This window comes from the organism of the source record quoted next, unplaced genomic scaffold (genome assembly GCF_019419815.1).
Source record: "Pyrus x bretschneideri cultivar Hongxiangsu unplaced genomic scaffold, Pyrus_bretschneideri_v1 Contig71, whole genome shotgun sequence".
NCBI lineage: Eukaryota > Viridiplantae > Streptophyta > Magnoliopsida > Rosales > Rosaceae > Pyrus > Pyrus x bretschneideri.
In genome coordinates this window covers 910,886-928,634 of record NW_025999811.1, presented here as the reverse complement: position 1 = coordinate 928,634, position 17,749 = coordinate 910,886, and the positions used below count along the sequence as shown (strand labels likewise).

The following is a 17,749-nucleotide window of genomic DNA, read 5'->3' as shown; positions in this document are numbered from 1 at the left end:
TAGCATGAAATGAATATTTGAATAATAGATTCATGGGAATTTCTCTTGAAAAATAATACGTGAACACTTTAAAACAAAAATAAAACATAGTCCGTACTCTGACAAGAACCACTGATGTATGGTGGTACATGGATGCTGTCACATCAGTCCCATACTCAACGGTTAAGATTCAAAGGTACGAATCCCTGGACGGCCCAGATCGGGGTTTCCCACTAACACTCCTTCCCTTTCCCCTCTCTCTCCTCAGTTCGGCACTGTGAGTTTCAACTTTCAACGCAAAATCTTCTTCTCTCCTTCTCTCTCTACTTTTCTCTCTCTTTGGCTTTTGGGGTTTCAATCGAATGGACAGTGATAGACCAAAAAATTCAGAAAAATGCTTTGAGTAGCAACAATCAGCTTTGAGCTTCTACTTCTCCTGCTACCATGGCGATCTTTTAGAGGAGAGCGTGATGCTTCCATGGATGGAGGGGAGGGGTTTCCAGTTTCCTCCATTTGTGGCTTCAAATTGTACAGAAGGATGGTAATTTTGTGGAGAATGATGGACAATTTGGATAACTTGACCAAGGGTACAGGTCATAGACGATGAGCACACTAGCATATAACAATGCAAGCAGACATAAAACACATCCATTGTATAAAAAATAAAAATCACAAAAAAAGGCAGAGAGACCGGAAAATTTGGTAATTTCAAGCATGATGTCTTGGGGTATGTCGTCCATGCCCAGTGCCCTTGGTCTCGGTGGCCTCAATGCGAAATTGTAAAAATTGTCATCGGTGCCTTATTGGGTTTCTTTGTTTTCTTTCGTGTTTTTGATAAAATATGTTGATTTGAACAAACTCATAACAACTCAACCAGGTTCAACAAACAAATATAAGAGAGCATACGTAATATGAAATCTCAGAAAACTACCTCAAGAAGTCTAATTTATACAATTCTTGCACACTTAAGCAGAGAAATATGATTAGATATCCATTAACAAGTAAATGTCAGGCAATTCCAATTGCCAGAATTAACCAGAAAGCCACCCCAACTAAAGTTCATGAAATGGAATACAATTCTTGTAGAATGATAAGCAGTATAGTTAATCAGGTATCCAACAACAACAAGAAGTAAAAGTAAAGCATACCTCATTTGTGCAAGTACGTCAACCCGAAAATCATTAACAAATGCAGGAAATTCAAGATCATCAAATTCATGGCTGTATAGAAAGACCCAAGAATATACTTCTTAGCTTGGTGAACTGATCAGCTTCCCTCTGCGATCCCATGGTGGCTTCCTACACATTTGACCTTGGTTCGGCTATGGAGCTTTAAGGATCTCGTCTCCCATTGATTTATGGTGTAAAAATCTCTTCAACAACGACGAGCTCTTCCTTAGAGCTGTCTGTAATTCTCTCCATGACTCCAACTCCATCAGATCCTTCACTTCCAACAAAGCTTGTGCGCGCCCTCTGATTTCTTCCTCCGCTTCTGCAACCGTCTGATCAGGCGCTATCAGTTGCAACTCAAACCTAGAAGTAGCTTCTGTGAAAAGTGCTCAGCAGTGCCACCCAACTTATTGCTCCTATTCTTCTTTGCTTGATGTGGAATTCAAAACCCTTCACTGGTTGTGGCTTCTCCCTGAAATTCAAAGGGTGGTTTCGGACAGCAAGAGATTGTAGGATTCAAGTGTTGCTGGTTTAAACTGCCATTGTTGTTCTTCTGCATAAGAATACAGGGCAAACAAACAGTGGATATGGTGAGAGAGAAATGCCTGATTGGGATAAATGGGGACTGGGTTGGGGTGGAGGGTTGGGCTGGTGTTGGGATTAGGCCTGGGCTAAAAATTTAACATTTATAGAATGGTCCATTTCATCAATTTTATTTTTTATTTTTTATTTTTTTGGATGCACCATTTCATTATTTTTCAATTCAAGAGGTTATTGACAAAAATAAACAAATACATAAATAAATTTAAAGAGGTTAGTGTTATGATTATATTTTACTAGCATATGGGCACACACAAAGTGTGAAATTTTTTGTTTTTTGTTTTTGAAATAGGAGAGAGGAAGAGAGTGATAGAGAATGTGGAAGTGAGAAGTTTTTTTTAAAATTTTTTATAAATTAGAGATATTTTAGGATTATATGTAGGTAAGGTTTTGAAAAAAAAAACAGCAAAATTTGGTTATGTGAAATTACAATTCTACCACATATTTCTTATTTATGTTCTGTTTTAATTAGAGAGTTAAACTGGTAATTTCATAAGGTTTTGGTTGACAATAAGTGTTTTATTAATTATTAGAGATAAGATACGGTTTTGTGCAAGCCTAAGTAGAGTTAAGTTAAGAATCTTACACTAAGTTTGGATGAAGAAATTTAAGATTACTAAGGAGTTTTAAAATGATAGAAATTGAAATGATAGGATTTTATTTTCTAGATTTTGTAAATTTTATTGTTTGGTTAACTTAAAAGAACAATGAAACTGAATACATAATTTGTTATTTTTAAATTCTCAATCATAGTAATTGAGAAATGACACATATTTACAAGGAATTTAAACTTAGGAATTGGAGGTCCCAAATTCTAAGTTTTTTTTTTCCACGCGGAATTTCTAAATTCCTATGTTTATGAATCCAAACAAGTGAATTTGTGCATATCAATTTATAAATTTTGATTTTTATCCAAATTTTAAGTTTATTTCCTTCATCCATCCATAATGTTCACAATATTTTTATATTAGACTTTGTATTTAAGGTTATTAGACATGGTCTTGTCCGGATAGGGTCTGGTCATCATGTGATAACCTTGGTACCCTTTATCTTGATTCTAATCTTGTTCATTATGCTCGCAGTTCCATTATTGAACTTGATTATCATTTTGTTCGTGTGAAAGTGGCACTTGGTCAGTCAACGGGTTTATTATATTTCTTATGCTGACTTGATTACCAAAGCTCTCCATCAATCTCGTTGTGGTGTTCTTTGCTTCAAACTCGTCGGATTAAGCTCGTTTAATTTCCAAGGTGGGTGGTTATTATAATAGATTTAGTTAATATCTTCTCCATGATAATACAAATGTAATTTCTTATTATAGTATTTTAGGATTCCTTTCACATATAAATTTTGTCAAACCCTGTATATATTGTAAGTTATATCATATTAATCCAAGGACCCATAGTTTACAATAAGTTTTCTTCTTAATAATAGGTTCTATTGTACGGTAGGTTTGAAAGTGCTAGTAAAAGCGTTTAGACCTCTAAAAGCACTTCTAACAATAGACAATAGTTAAAAACGCTTCTGCGTTTATACAATTACTTAACATTTTTATTAAAAATTTCAATGTACTTGTAATAAAAGCGCTTATGAGAGGAATTAGTTCACATGCAAATTGCATATGACGCCATTGCTGCTGAATTATAAGTTCATGGGAATTTCTCTTGAAAAATATTACGTAAAACACTTTAAATAAAATAAAACATAGTACGTACTCTGACAAGGACCACTGAGGTATGGTGGCACATGGATGCTGTCACATCAGTCCCATACTCAACGGTCGAGATTAACAGATACGGATCCCTGGACGGCCCAGATCGGAGGTTTCCCATAGCGCGCCTAGACTCTCTCCTTGTATGAGGTCCAGCTCGGTCGGGACCTTATAAGAAGGGAAAGAGTAAAGACCCCCACTCTTTCCCTTTCTCTCTCTCTCTCTCTCTCTCTCTCCCCTCTCTGTTCGGCACTGTGAGTTTCAACTTTCAAAGCAAAATCTTCCTCTTTCTTTCTCTCTCTACTTTTCTCTCTCCCTTTGGCTTTGGGGGTTTGAATCGAATGGACAGTGATAGACCGGAAAAGGAGGAGGAAAAAGCTTTTTGAGTAGCAACAATCAGCTTTGAGCTTCTGCTTCTGCTTCTGCTTCCATGGGGATCTCTAGAGGAGAGCGTGATGCTTCCATGGAGGGAGGGGAGGGGCTTCCAGCTTCCTCCATTTGGGGCTTCAAATTGTAGGAAAGGATGGTAATTTTGTGGAGAATGATGGAAAAATTGGATAACTTGAAGTAGTAGTATTCAGTAGAGTTCATCTTCTTTCTTGGGTTGTTGAGGGTGGTTCTGCAAATTAGGGGTTTTCTATGTGTGAATTTTTAAATATAATTAGGGAAAGGTTTAGGTTAATATTTATATATCTTTAGTGATATGAAGCTTTCAGCATCAGGGCTGGGTCAGCAGGATCATGAAGGTAAAAACCCTATTTTTATATATATATTTTGGTTTTGTTTATTATATTTCTGGATTTTAGGTGTAGTTTTCTTAAATTTCTGCCATTAATTATTATTACTGTTGCTGTCGTTGTTAGTGATCTTTGAAAACATATAAAAAAAAAAATTGAAATTGAACTGAAAAATGATAGGAGGGGGAGGAGGAGGAGTGGAAAAGAAGTGCTTGAATTCGGAGCTGTGGCATGCGTGCGCTGGGCCTCTGGTATCCCTGCCGACACGTGGGACTCGTGTGGTCTACTTTCCGCAGGGCCACAGCGACCAGGTTGCCGCCACTACCAACAAGCAAGTTGATGCCCACCTACCAAACTACCCGAGCTTGCCGCCCCAGTTGATCTGTCAGCTCCACAATGTCACCATGCATGTGGGTTCCCTTTGCCTTTTTTGAATTTTGATTCAGCTGCATTGCTTTCACTTGTTTATGACTTATAGAAAAAAGAACACAAGTTAAAAATTGAAACCCGAACTGGAATTGATTAACCATTGAACTTCAGGCAGATGTGGAGACAGATGAAGTATATGCCCAAATGACATTGCAGCCTTTGACGCCGGTAAATGCTTATGTTTTTTTTTGCTGTTTAATTTGTTGGAGTTTTTCTAACTTACTGTAATAATTTGCAATGTTGTTTGAAACTGCACAAATTCTCACACAGCAAGAACAAAAAGAAACATTTCTTCCAATGGAGTTGGGGCTTCCAAGCAAGCAACCCACAAACTACTTTTGCAAGACATTGACCGCGAGTGATACCAGTACACATGGTGGCTTCTCTGTTCCTCGTCGTGCTGCCGAGAAAGTTTTTCCTCCACTTGTACTTCCCTCATCAAACTGCTATTGTCTATTCTGTTCTATTATTTGACTCTAGTTGGGTAGTGTTGCTTTTTATTTAAACCCTTTTATTTTATAATGTCCTACAGGATTTTACGCTACAACCACCAGCTCAGGAACTTATTGCTAGGGATCCTCCATGATGTTGAGTGGAAGTTTAGGCATATTTTTCGAGGTACGATTTAGACTTGGCGCATTCCTTTCTTGCGTTGCATTGTAGGGGATTTTATATCACACTTTGCCATCTATTTTGCAAAATAAATAATTTCTTCCGTAACTGGAAAATAATAATTTCTTCATTAATATAATATGTTGCCAGTTAGAATTATACCTGAAAAGTTTGGAAGTTTTTGACTGCTTTGTATTCCTGTAATGATTTGCAACATCAAACTATTGTTATCAGACATAATTCGTGCACGGAAGGCACAGATTTGTAGTCTCTTCTTCTTCTGTTCATGCAATGGAAGAAAATTTTAGGTTAGAATCATTCATGCAGCTACAGGATTGATTAGGTTGTCCGGTTCTTGTGTTTTGGGGGATTTGATCTGCTTTACAAATTAACATCTATATGGCAAGCTAAATATACTCACATCAATGATTGTTTACTTAAACCCTGGTTCAGCTGATGCCCAAGGTAACCTCTTGATGGTGCTGTAATTTTAAAATTATGCTCATGCTGCCTTAATGATTGTAATTCCAGTATTCTGCACGAACCAGAGAAAATTCCATGGTACATACTGATTTAGTGGGCTAATCTACACTTTTAGGTTATGACTTTTGTCTGTTCAAATCATTAATGTATAACGCCTGCAGGTGTTATACATTATATGATCACTCAGTGGACTAGTCCACTTTTTTGTCATGTATCCTTTATGTTGACGGCATCATTAAAGGATTCTGATAGGATGTTGTTTACCACAAAAATGTATAACCCTGGCATGGTAAATAATCATTTCTATAACCCTTCCACTGACCCCACTGAATATTGAAGTACCAAGTCCCTAATGTGAACAACAGATTTTGATAAAACGCTCTGATTAATGCATGCATGGAAAACTGCTTCAGAGGGACGCAATATCTCAAACATGGAGACTTTGATGTAATCAACCCTCAGTCTCATATGGTTATGTTGAGGATCACTAGACTCGCCAGTCACCACTATGATGAAAAGTTGACCCGAATCATCTTGGCACAATATTTTTGTCAATGGATGTTGTTTGATCAGATTTAGTCTACCCTGGTGTGGTCATTCACAGAGTTTAGTCAACTGAAGTAATGAAGAGACGGCCATTGCATTATTTTAAAGTGTGTAGCAATATCATGGTATTACTAATTGGTAACGAACATTATTGTTGATAAGAGAACATGTAGTCCATGACGAAGCTCATTTAGGGAAGGGTTGCTAATGTTGGCTGTATGATGTGGATGAAGCTGAATTATATGGATGATTGATAAAAAAGAAGGATTGTATTCGAATATGTTTGACCTGCTGTTCCTGGTGTTAGCTTGATACACAATGCTGATCCATTTGTTAACGGCTTAAGCTTTTAAGCTCTACTGGTTGCTGACTCCAAGTGCTTTAAGTTTGTTTTCTTTTCTTTCTATAGTTTTCATATTTCCACACGGCCAGGTTCCCTGTTAGATTTGCAGCACTGAGACAACACAAATCTCTTCTTCTTTTGATTCATCTTGGATGAGCTGTTGGTCAAGCACTACTGTGTTACTAGTGCTCGATTAGATTAGCTCTTTCTGAGACCTGTGGTGCCCTTGCTTGTTGGAGCAGTTCCGTGATGGACTCAGTGCATGAGGCCAAACAACAGACTTCTACTGGTCTGTGGGGGAGTGTGCTGCAATATCTCCAGATGGCATATCCAGGAAACAGAGGATATACATGCTCTGATTCTTATGCTGTCTCCTATTCTTTGGGAACGAAACTACACTTATGATTAGATTGTGGCATGTACAATCTACACAGTTTCTACAGTGGTATGTGCATTCATGGTGGATCCGAATGGCTAATGGCTACGTTTCATTGAATAGGTGATGCCTGGAATGGTTGCAAAAAAGAATGATTTGAATTTGGGATTTGATAGATGCTTTGGCGCCAAATTAATGTGTAACAGGAAGTGGAGAGAGAATAGAAGAACCTGGAGAGTAAGAGAGAAAAATGGAGTAGAGGTTTAGGGAAAGAAAGGGATTAAGGAGAAAGAGGCAAAGTAGGATGAACTCACATTTTTTATTGTCAAATAAACAATGTGATCCATTGAGGAATCAATGGACTCTTGTTACCCTATAATGAAAATACTAGGCTATCTGAAACTTTTTTGGTGATTTACACTCTTCATTTTAGCTTATATAGTTGTTCATTTATTTTTCTTAACCCACAGTTAGATCTCATTATATGGAAATCTCGTGCAATAAAATATCCTGCATTATTGTAAACAAGGTCAAATGACTAATTAAGTATTAATTATAGTAAATAAAAGGGTTGTGATTTTCACACCCTTAACTACTTTTCCCACACCCCTCCATATTTTTTAATACTTAATTTGTATCCTACTATTTAATCTTCCATATATACCCCTCCCTATTTAATCTTTCATTAATTACCATCAAAAAGTAGGAAGGGTATATATGAAAGATTAAATAGTAGGATACCAATTAAGTATTAAAAAATAGAGAGGGGTGTGGGAAAAGTAGTTAAGGGTGTGTGAAAATCACAACCCTAAATAAAATATAATGAAAATGACCGTACTTTATAAATTTGTGTGCCTAAGATCAGGATAACTTTTCTTTTTTGCTTCCATTGTCAATTGTCAAAAAGTAAACTTTTTAAAGATTTTTGAAGATTTATGCTTTATAGTTTATAAATCAGGCTACTCTTTTTCTCAAAACTTGCCTCTTAAGTGAGTGCTGAGATGGTGGTGTTGGTACGGGTTAGTGGAATATGATCAAAAGATCAAATCAAATAAAATCTTTTTAAAGTTAGGGAGGGCAAAGGAGGATGACATACATGAGCGGAATATATTGCATATATGATCAAGGGATATAGTTTTATTTTCCTGATCTGTTATTTGACTTATTTCTAAGAGGAACAGTTTTTAATGTAATATATTTCAATGGTGTCACTTGTTCCTTGACGGATATAGTTTCAGCAATGCAGATATGATCAAGAGATATAGTTCTATAGTTTTATTAGTTTTTTTGTTGTTATTTTTAAGTGGGATAGTTTTAAATGTAATATCTTCAAGTTATTCCTTTATGGATAAACTATGCTTTAGTTTTCCGCATCCTCTCTTTCTTCTAATCATTAAACAAGCTGGAATCTTTATTGCTGAAACTACTTTATAAAAATGCTCTGCACTGCTGACTGGATAATGCTGTTTTGTGTGCAAGGCAGTCACCTAGTACTTATTAAGGAAATTCTTGAAAACTGACCTGTTCCATTCCTTGCTCGTCTTGCAGGACAGCCGAAACGACATCTTCTTACTACAGGCTGGAGTGTGTTTGTTAGTGCCAAAAGACTTGTTGCTGGAGATTCTGTTCTTTTTATTTGGTATATTTTTCGTCTCTCTTTTCCCGTGATTTCTCTATATGCATATAAATCATGCGTTGATATCCTGGGTACATCCTATAATAGGAATGAAAAGAATCAGCTTTTTTTGGGGATTCGTCGTGCCACTCGACCACAAACTGTGATGCCATCTTCTGTTTTGTCAAGTGATAGCATGCATATTGGACTTCTTGCTGCTGCGGCTCATGCGGCTTCAACTAACAGCTGTTTTACAGTTTTTTATAATCCAAGGTGGCAAATCTTCTCCAGATATTTGTTTCCTTGCAATGCTTTTATTACCCATCTGCTTATATGTTTATGATGTCCAGGGCTAGTCCATCTGAGTTTGTCATACCCCTATCAAAATACATTAAAGCAGTATTTCACACACGTGTTTCAGTTGGATGCGATTCCGGATGCTATTTGAGACTGAAGAGTCTAGTGTCAGAAGGTATTGTAGCTATTCATGGTCAAACTACAATATTCATATTGTTAACCTAATGATCACTTATGTCATTTATACAGTTTTTCTTGCAACCATAGAATAATTTATTGCCTGGTTATAACTTAGAGCATGAACAACCTATATGGATTTTGGCACTAAGTTCTCTAGAAGTGAAACACCAACAAGATTAGTGCTTTATGTTGTGCCAACATCCATAAAAAATTTCAGATGTGTTTAAACGAGGCTAGTAAAATTAATCATGATGCATAGGGTATTATTTAGAGACTGCAGTGTATGGAGGGTTAGTTGGCATATGTGTATATTCCACTGATACTGAATAAACTTGTTTAGAGCAGAAAATATAGACGTTTGTTCCTTAATAGTGTTCACCCAACTGATTTTTTCTCGATGTGTGTTGCTTTGATATACTTAATTGTACACTATTAACGTGATCAATGTTGGGCTTATCAAGGTACATGGGTACGATAACTGGCATAAGTGATCTGGATCCTGTTCGGTGGCCAAATTCTCATTGGCGATCTGTCAAGGTAATGATGCATAATTATACAATTGCATTTCCTTGTGATTATACGCCCTAGACTCCATTTATAATTTTGTATAGTGTGGTAGGTAAGACATCAGACGTTATATATCTAACGCTGTTTAATGAAAGATTAAGACCTCTGATAGGAAGAACAAATCTCCATCTACTTTCCTATATGTGTGCCTGTAATACGATGACACCAACCTGACTATGGGACCAATTTTTTTTTTTTCTTGGTTTCTTGTATTTACTCTATTAAACGCCCCATCCCCCAACACACACACACACAAGGATGTACTTAAAACAAATTCAGTTTATTGAAATTTGGTCCAAACACAAGTGAGCACATCAAAACCGAGTATCTATCAGAAGACGGTATTTTTCATGGTTTCTTTTGCAAGTGTAAGTTGTGCTAACCTCATCTCAGCTTGAAAGTACAAGGACCTCCCTCATGCATTTGAGACGTATCAAAATCTCCCAATATTTATCTGTGGCAGTCCACTCTGATTGTAATTATGGTATTTAAAACCCATTATGATTAGAGTTTTCACTTTTTTCTTTCTTTCTTAAAAGCTCAAAATAGGCCCTTAAGCAGTCTCCATCTCATTCACCACTAAATGGTCAATGTGGTAAATAGTAGACAAAATATTTGATGTGGAAAATGAAATATGAAAGAAGAAATGAAAAGGTAGACAAATAAGAAATTCAGATTTTCACACCTTGAAAACCACCTATATCCTTCTTCATATTCTTTTTCCACGTACCCTCCTCATCCCATTGGTTGTGTCCTACCTTGGCTTCCATTGCTATTGGTGCCTCTCTGACTTGTGTTCTCTAGTCTTTGCATGGCTTGGGCACTATGAATGCAAGTGCTAATACATTAATACCTAATGAAAAATGTGGCTGACTTAACGAAAACTTAATGGAGAAAAATTACCAATGCTAAAGAAAATAGACTCCCAGGTGCTAATACAGTAATACCTAGTGAAAGGACTCTTAACTATAATAAAGGGCACATATTTATACTACACATATAAATTTGTTCTTTGAATAATAATATTTTTAGACCAATTGGTACCTGAAAGGAAACACCTTGTTCTAAAAAAACTCGCAAACCATTGGGCAGAATACACATGGTATTCTTTATGGTATGTTGTTACCATGTTCCGTTATTTTTACCAGGCTTTACGAGTTTGGGCCATTTTGTTTCTGCCTTATATAAAGTTTTATTCTTAACATTTTGTTCTTTTCTTTCTTTAGGTTGGTTGGGATGAGTCTACTGCAGGTGAGAGGCAGCCAAGGGTATCATTATGGGAGATTGAGCCTTTGACAACTTTCCCCATGTACCCATCACTGTTTCCCCTTCGACTGAAACGTCCTTGGTATCCTGGGGCCTCATCTATGCATGGTAAAGCCTATGTTCAAATGTGGTTTTATTATTTGGTGTCTTTATCCTCAGAAAAATTCATTGCTATTTTCAGACATTTTTTTTGGCTTTGGCATTGAATGGATTAAATTTGATACACACATGTTTGATAGGCTAATTCTAAGTGATATAGATGAGGTCAAGTAAATTTCTTTGTGAAGTGTCGGTTTGAAATTTTAAAATGGTCCAGTAAAATACTTTTCTTTATGCATGAAATAAGCTGTTTAATGTTTGTAATATTATGGTGCTTTCTCTGAGGCCAAAGTGATTCAGGAGAGGCTGCGTACGATAGATGTTCCTCCCCTAACCCTCGCAAAGTGGGAGCCTTGTTGGCTTGGGGTCGCCCTTTGGACCCTATAAAATTCACCAGAGTTCCTAAGTTGCTCTTGCCTTATAAATTGTAATAAGACTATTTTTTGTTTGTCATTGCTTTCTCACCTTTAGTTATGCTCTTAAGTATCTCATGTTAAGATATGAATCATTGAGTTTTTATGCATCATCATCATCTCACAGTTTCATATTAAATGCGTTGAGTGAGAAGGCAATGGCACATATTGCTTTTATTTATTTCAACTTAACATGCAAAAGATTTTGCTTTCCAATGAGATAGCATGAGCCATTTAAAATTCCACTTACCATGCTTTAAGTCAAGAGAGTGACATTTGTCTTGTTTTGGTAAAACCTGTGGTAATTTCATTGCGTACTGTATAATTCACTATAAAGGCAGATGTAGTGTTTCCTTTACTGAAAAAAACTTGCTTCATAGGGGCGTTAGAAAGTCCAAATAGCTTAATTGTTCTTTGCTTCATTGTTACTGCAGATAATAGAGATGAATCTAATAGCTTAATGTGGCTAAGGGGGGGAGCTGTAGAGCAAGGTCTTCAGTCCATGAACTTTCAAAATGTCGGTATGTTTCCATGGATGCAACAGAGATTGGATTCGACAGTGATTGGAAATGATCACAATCAGCAGTACCAGGCCATGTTGGCTGCTGGTTCGCAGAATCTAGGAAGTGGAGATCAGCTAAGACAACAGATGATGCACTTTCAGCAGCCTTTTCAGTATGTTCAGCAGTCGGGTAGCCACAATCCGATGCTGCAGTTACAACAGCAAGCAATTCAGCAGTCAATCCCTCATAATATCCTGCAGGGACAGCCACAAGTTTCAATGGAGAATATGCCTCAGCACCTTCTCCAGCAACAATTTAACAATCAAACAGATGAGCAGGCTCAGCAACAGCAAAACGCCTATCAGGATGCACTCAAGGTTCAAAATGAACAACTCCATCAGAGTCAGCAAATGATTGTGTCATCTCCGTCGTTCCCAAAAACGGACTTAAGTGATTCAAGCACAAAGTTCTCAGCATCTACTACTCCTAGACAGAACATGCTTGGTACACTCTGTCCTGATGGGAGCGGAAATCTTTTGAGCATGTCCAGAGCTGGTCATTCAATGCCAACTGAGCAGTCACCTCAGCAATCCTGGGCTCCGAAGTATGCACATGGACAGGCCAATGCTTTTGCCCACTCAATGTCATTTCCACCATTTAATGAGAAAGACAATGCAGTTGAGCAAGAGAATTTAAATTCAGATACCCATAATCCTACTCTGTTTGGTGTTAATATTGAATCTTCTGGACTTCTATTCCCAACCAGTGCGCCCAGTTTTGCGACTTCGTCAAATGATGCTGACATTTCAATGCCTTTAGGGGACTCGGGACTTCAGAGCTCTCTGTATGGTTGCATGCAAGACTCTTCTGAGTTGTTGCACAGTGCAGGGCAAGTGGATCCACCGACCCCCAACAATTGTACATTTGTCAAGGTGTGAGCTGAAAGTAATTAGGTGTTTTGCTTTTTCAATGTTATTGCTTTCATTTTTTTAAATTGCTGGACGGATGATACTCTGTTGCTAGTGCAGGTTTATAAGTCAGGGTCAGTTGGCCGCTCACTGGACATATCCCGGTTCAGCAGCTATCATGAGCTGCGAGAAGAGCTGGGACAGATGTTTGGGATTGAGGGGAAGTTGGAGGATCGTCTTAGATCAGGCTGGCAGCTTGTATTCGTTGACAGGGAGGATGATGTGCTTCTCCTTGGAGACGACCCATGGGAGTAAGTTCTCAGATCAGTTGCATATCATTCTGCTTACCATTAGATTACCTGTATTCTAATTTAATCCTTTGACTAGTTATACTACTGGATATCATATAGAAAAAAATGGAATGTGGTTTACATCTTTGGGAGCAAGCAAATGTTATCATGGTATCAGAGTGAGGTTTTAAGTTGAATTCTCTCAACTGCAACCTCCTAGTCCTAATTTATATTGAACGCCACGTGTTCAGCTCCAGTGGCGGGAGGCCATTTGTGTGGGGAAGTTTTTAGGATATAAAACAATTTTTGCCAGAACATTCTAATCGAAATATATAGAAATGGTGGTCTAACACCTAAGGAATAATTTCTTTAGTCTTCTCTTGAACGTTTCCTTTTAGTCAGTTACTTAAGTATATTTAACTTTTACATTATATGAAGGAGCAACAAGTAATACGACATTTTTGCGGGTCTCACTAGTATATGAAATCATATGCAGGTCCTTTGTGAACAATGTTTGGTATATCAAGATACTTTCTCCTGAGGATGTGCACAAAATGGGGCACCAAGCAGTTGAATCCTTTAGCCCAAATACAGGTCAAAGGTTGAACAGCAGTGGCGGTGAAGGGCAAGACATTGTTTCAGGGCTACCATCTCTCGGCTCGCTTGAATATTGAAATTTGTTGATTGTATGAAACCGTTCCACGTTCTGCTTCTAGTCCGCTTACTATGGGAGAAACTTCCGGTTGAATGCATTAGCATGTGACATGATGCTCAATGTATTTCTCTGCATTTCCCTCCCCTCTTCCCCCTCTTTCGGCGTGCATTTCCTCGGTATTGTATGACTTATCTTTCAGGGACTATTAAGCTCTGATGAAAAAGATCTTTATGGTTAAATATATTTGAACTTTGGAAAATAGTTAAACGTTAAAGATTTGTAGCATCGTATCCTTTTATTTTTCAGTTTCTAGCTGCCAATTTATGTCGTTTGGAGTTCCTAGGATGCTAAAGAACGATAGACTCGTGATGCATGTTGGCTTTTTGAACCTCTCTTGCCATCGCATTGGACAATTCTTCAAGATCCAGTGCCAAAGGATGCAGTTCTGCGATCCTTATCATCCCAGGAAAGCCTCGCCTCTTGGCTACATGTATGTTAATGCTTGGAGGTACTGAGCCTTGTAAATTGTACCAAGAAATTCACCAAGGTCCGTAGTCGAATGCAGACTCGAATATCCTCAAGGATTCATCAATTTGATCCATTGAGTTTGCGTAGGCGTTTGTAAGTTTTTGATGGGCGAGAAACTGAGACGACCTTACGATTTGAAGGTTTATCTCAAGAGTATGCCTCATTCGATGTCAATGTGTGAGGTCTTCATCCGAGTATAGAGGATTCGGGACAAAGTAGTCATTGACCAATTGATTCTGTATCTTGTGTTGTCGGCTTCGCAAGAAACAACACTTGATCGTGGTGCTAATTGGCAAATTGTCTTTACAAAGATGAATGCTTTTGACATACATCTTCAAAAACATGAAGTCAAAAACTTGTATTTAAATATGACAATGGACGGAGGAGGTACCTTCTACATTGTTTCTACCACGTCTTCTAAACCTCGAATATGTTTGTCAATTCTTCAAATACAACTGCGAAAAGAAAAATAGTCAGAGGTATCACAACACTCGAGAAGTGTTTAGTGGTTTCTCAAACTTGAGTGTGTGTTGTGAGAACACGATAAACCTCACGGGAAATGAAGGAGTATGTTCGTCAATTCATCCATTATTTGTTTTGCTTACCTATAAGTTGCTGCCGAATTAATTATTCTGTAGCATATATTGAGATTAGATTGAGGCGACACCTTTTATGTTGCTTTTATCTAGGATGGTGAAGCTGTATGTGGCCAAGTTCTTCTTAACAACAGTCATTTTCCCGTTTAGGGTAGAGGGTTGGTGCCTCGCATACGACTGTTGACTCATCACTAATCTTCCCTAATCCTTGTTTATTTTCATTGAAAAAAAAAAAAAAAAGCTTCTTTCTTAACAAAATTCACATACATCTTTACTATCAAAAGATATAAATCACTTCCCTCCATTTCTTCTAGCTTGCGACACCGTTTTTGTCTTGCTTTATCCAGAAGCACTTTATTGCATGCATTGTAAACTTGTCATCACCACCTCAATTTCAACCAGAAAGCGTTACATGCATCAGAGAAAGAGAGCATGCATCGGACAACTGTTCAAAGAAAGATGCTCAGTTTGTTTGTTTGTAAGCACATACGTAATTATATACTCAGAGAGAAGAACCAAAAGATATAGAAATAACACCATGGATTACCCTGTCTTTTACTTCAATTTCAGCAGCAGCAGCTTCAACCTTCCCTCTCTGCATTACCAACGTTGCAGTACTACTTCTTGCAGCTATATCGTCGTTAATTTTTGCATATTTTTTCATCACTTATGCAGTCCATGGTTACAGAAACAAGAACTGGAAAAACTCGCTGCTGGGACCTGTTGGATGGCCGATACTTGGGAGCCTTCCTCACCTCAGCATTCGCCTGCATGAAGATTTATTTAAGCTATCAAAAATTAATGGTCCACTCTTCAGCCTAAAATTGGGTTCACAGCCCGTCATTGTGGCATCTTCACCGGAAATGACATGCCAGATCTTTCGGCAACACGATGATGTTTTCTGCAACCATATCGTCACTGAGGCCCTTCGGGATCATGTCATACTAAGGGGTATCCGTTATTTTTTCCCCGGTGGGTATGCGGTGGAGAGTGCTAAGAAGAATATTGGCGGAAAAGGTGTGCTCTCTTAAGGCCCTGAAGACTTTTGAACCAAATCGCAAGCAACAGGTTTGTCCGTTGCATCTAAAATTTTACCTGCTCGATGATGTATACTGCTCGGATAAACTGGTAACTGCAAAGATTGATCTTCAATTCCTTCCTAGTCCTAAATATTGAAATGGATTTTCACACGTGACTATGTAAGCCCTCCATAAATTACACTTAAGAGAGAGTTATCAATTTTCTATCTACGCGAGAGTCACGATCTAAGCGGGTTTAGGCGGGTTAGGTGGGCGCCTAAGCAGGTCTAGGCGTATTTTTTTAATTTTCAAGCGCCTAGTGGCCATCCGTCTAGCGCCTAGGCAGCGCTAAGTAAGATTTTTAGAACAGTGCTTACAAGTGAAAGAGAAATACTACAAGATCGTAGTACTAGTGGCATGATCCAATTTCATTCAAAGAACAAAAAAATTTCAATGATTTGTATCAAGATTGTAGTTTTTAATATTTAGCTTTGGTCTGTTGGAGGGAGGGAAAGTTTTTCTATATATCTAGGGTTTCTTCTCTTTCATTGCTCTAAACGAGGGAAGAGTATGCAGCTTGAAAGAATAACAGTTGACGACGGAGTGTAGTCTTGCGTGTCTAATCCTCAATACTTATGCCAATTCCAGTTCTGGATGTACTCTTTCCATTTCTTCAATCAGTCTTGAATCTTTTGTTTAATCGTAGGTTCATGGGGGTACTGAAGCAACTCTATTAAACTTCAATGTCAAAGAATCATGTGGCCATTAGGGAGTGGGCTTTCTTCTCCTTAGCCAACCTTATGAGTAACCTTGTATGTAGTAAGAGCCTTTTCGATTGCACAAAAAAGGAAGGGAGAGAACTAAAAGAGACAATGAGGGAACTGGCGAAAATTCTCAGGCATATCCAATGTTGTTGTTGTTGATTTCATCCCGTTATTCAAGATCCTCGAGAATTGAAACGGAGAACAATAAAGAGTTTCCGAGATAGGATGCTTTCTACGATAAACTTATCAACGAGAAGTTGGAAGAGAGGAAAATCAGAATCCAAAAGAGTATTAAAAAGGACAAGCCGGACTTATTAGGTGTGTTACCGGAATGGAGAAGTGATAGAGATGACGAATTGAAAAGTCTTCCTAGAAATATCATCAAGGGATACTTTTTGTGAGTCGATCATCCAAGTGGTAGTAATGACATATTTGTTGAAGAGACCGACATTGCGAATCTACCTTACCTTCAAGCGGCAGTGAAAGAAGTTTTCCGGCTCAACCCTGCAGCCCAGTCATACAGCGTTGCACAAACGAGGCATGTGAGGTTTCCGAGTATCATATTCCTAAGCTTTGCTTTGCTCTGGTAAATGTTTGGGCGATTGTGAGGGACCCGAGTATTTGGGAAGAACCTTTCAAATTCAAACCAGAAAGGTTCATTGGTTCGAGCATCGATGTCAAAGGCCAAGACTTCTCTTTGCTGCCTTTTGGGAGGGAGAGAAGGGTATGCGCGGGATGGCCCCTTGCTCATCGCACGGTGCACTTTTACTTGGCAGCGATGCTCCATGCCTTTGAATGGGAATGTGCTCCTGATATCTTGGAGAATATGGAAGAAAAAGTGGGACGTACAATTCAAAAGGACAAGAGAGTTCGGCTGTCGACTTCTGTTTACATGTAATGTTCTGTGGTAGACTCTTGCACCATTAGCCTGTCAAATAAAAGAGCCATGGATGTAGTTAGAGTTTACAAACTGAGGCATAACCTTATGGTGGATAACACTATTTGTAAAGCATGAGGTTTGGGGTTCAGAACCCGCCACCGTAATTTGGACAAGATGTTTTGTC

General features: G+C 38.1%; 1 protein-coding gene, 1 long non-coding RNA gene and 1 pseudogene across 2 annotated transcripts; 2 read left to right on the top strand and 1 right to left on the bottom strand.

Moving 5' to 3' along the window:
• LOC125472707 lies at positions 1–1,864 on the bottom strand. The gene is made up of 2 exons (XR_007254627.1): positions 1,128–1,864; positions 1–498 (listed from the first exon to the last, which is right to left on the bottom strand). It is a non-coding gene; the product is annotated as an uncharacterized LOC125472707 (long non-coding RNA).
• A 1,787-nt stretch (positions 1,865–3,651) lies between these two features.
• Positions 3,652–14,076, top strand: LOC103959932 (auxin response factor 8). The gene is given in 15 exon segments (XM_048574361.1): positions 3,652–4,205; positions 4,377–4,606; positions 4,737–4,793; positions 4,896–5,051; positions 5,158–5,202; positions 5,204–5,243; positions 8,534–8,624; positions 8,709–8,873; positions 8,951–9,024; positions 9,027–9,072; positions 9,539–9,614; positions 10,871–11,018; positions 11,857–12,857; positions 12,954–13,144; positions 13,620–14,076. Coding segments are annotated over 15 exon segments (2,541 nt in total). The 5' UTR covers positions 3,652–4,162; the 3' UTR covers positions 13,798–14,076.
• A 920-nt stretch (positions 14,077–14,996) lies between these two features.
• Positions 14,997–17,583, top strand: LOC103959955 (annotated as a pseudogene).
• The last annotated feature ends 166 nt before the right edge of the window (positions 17,584–17,749 follow it).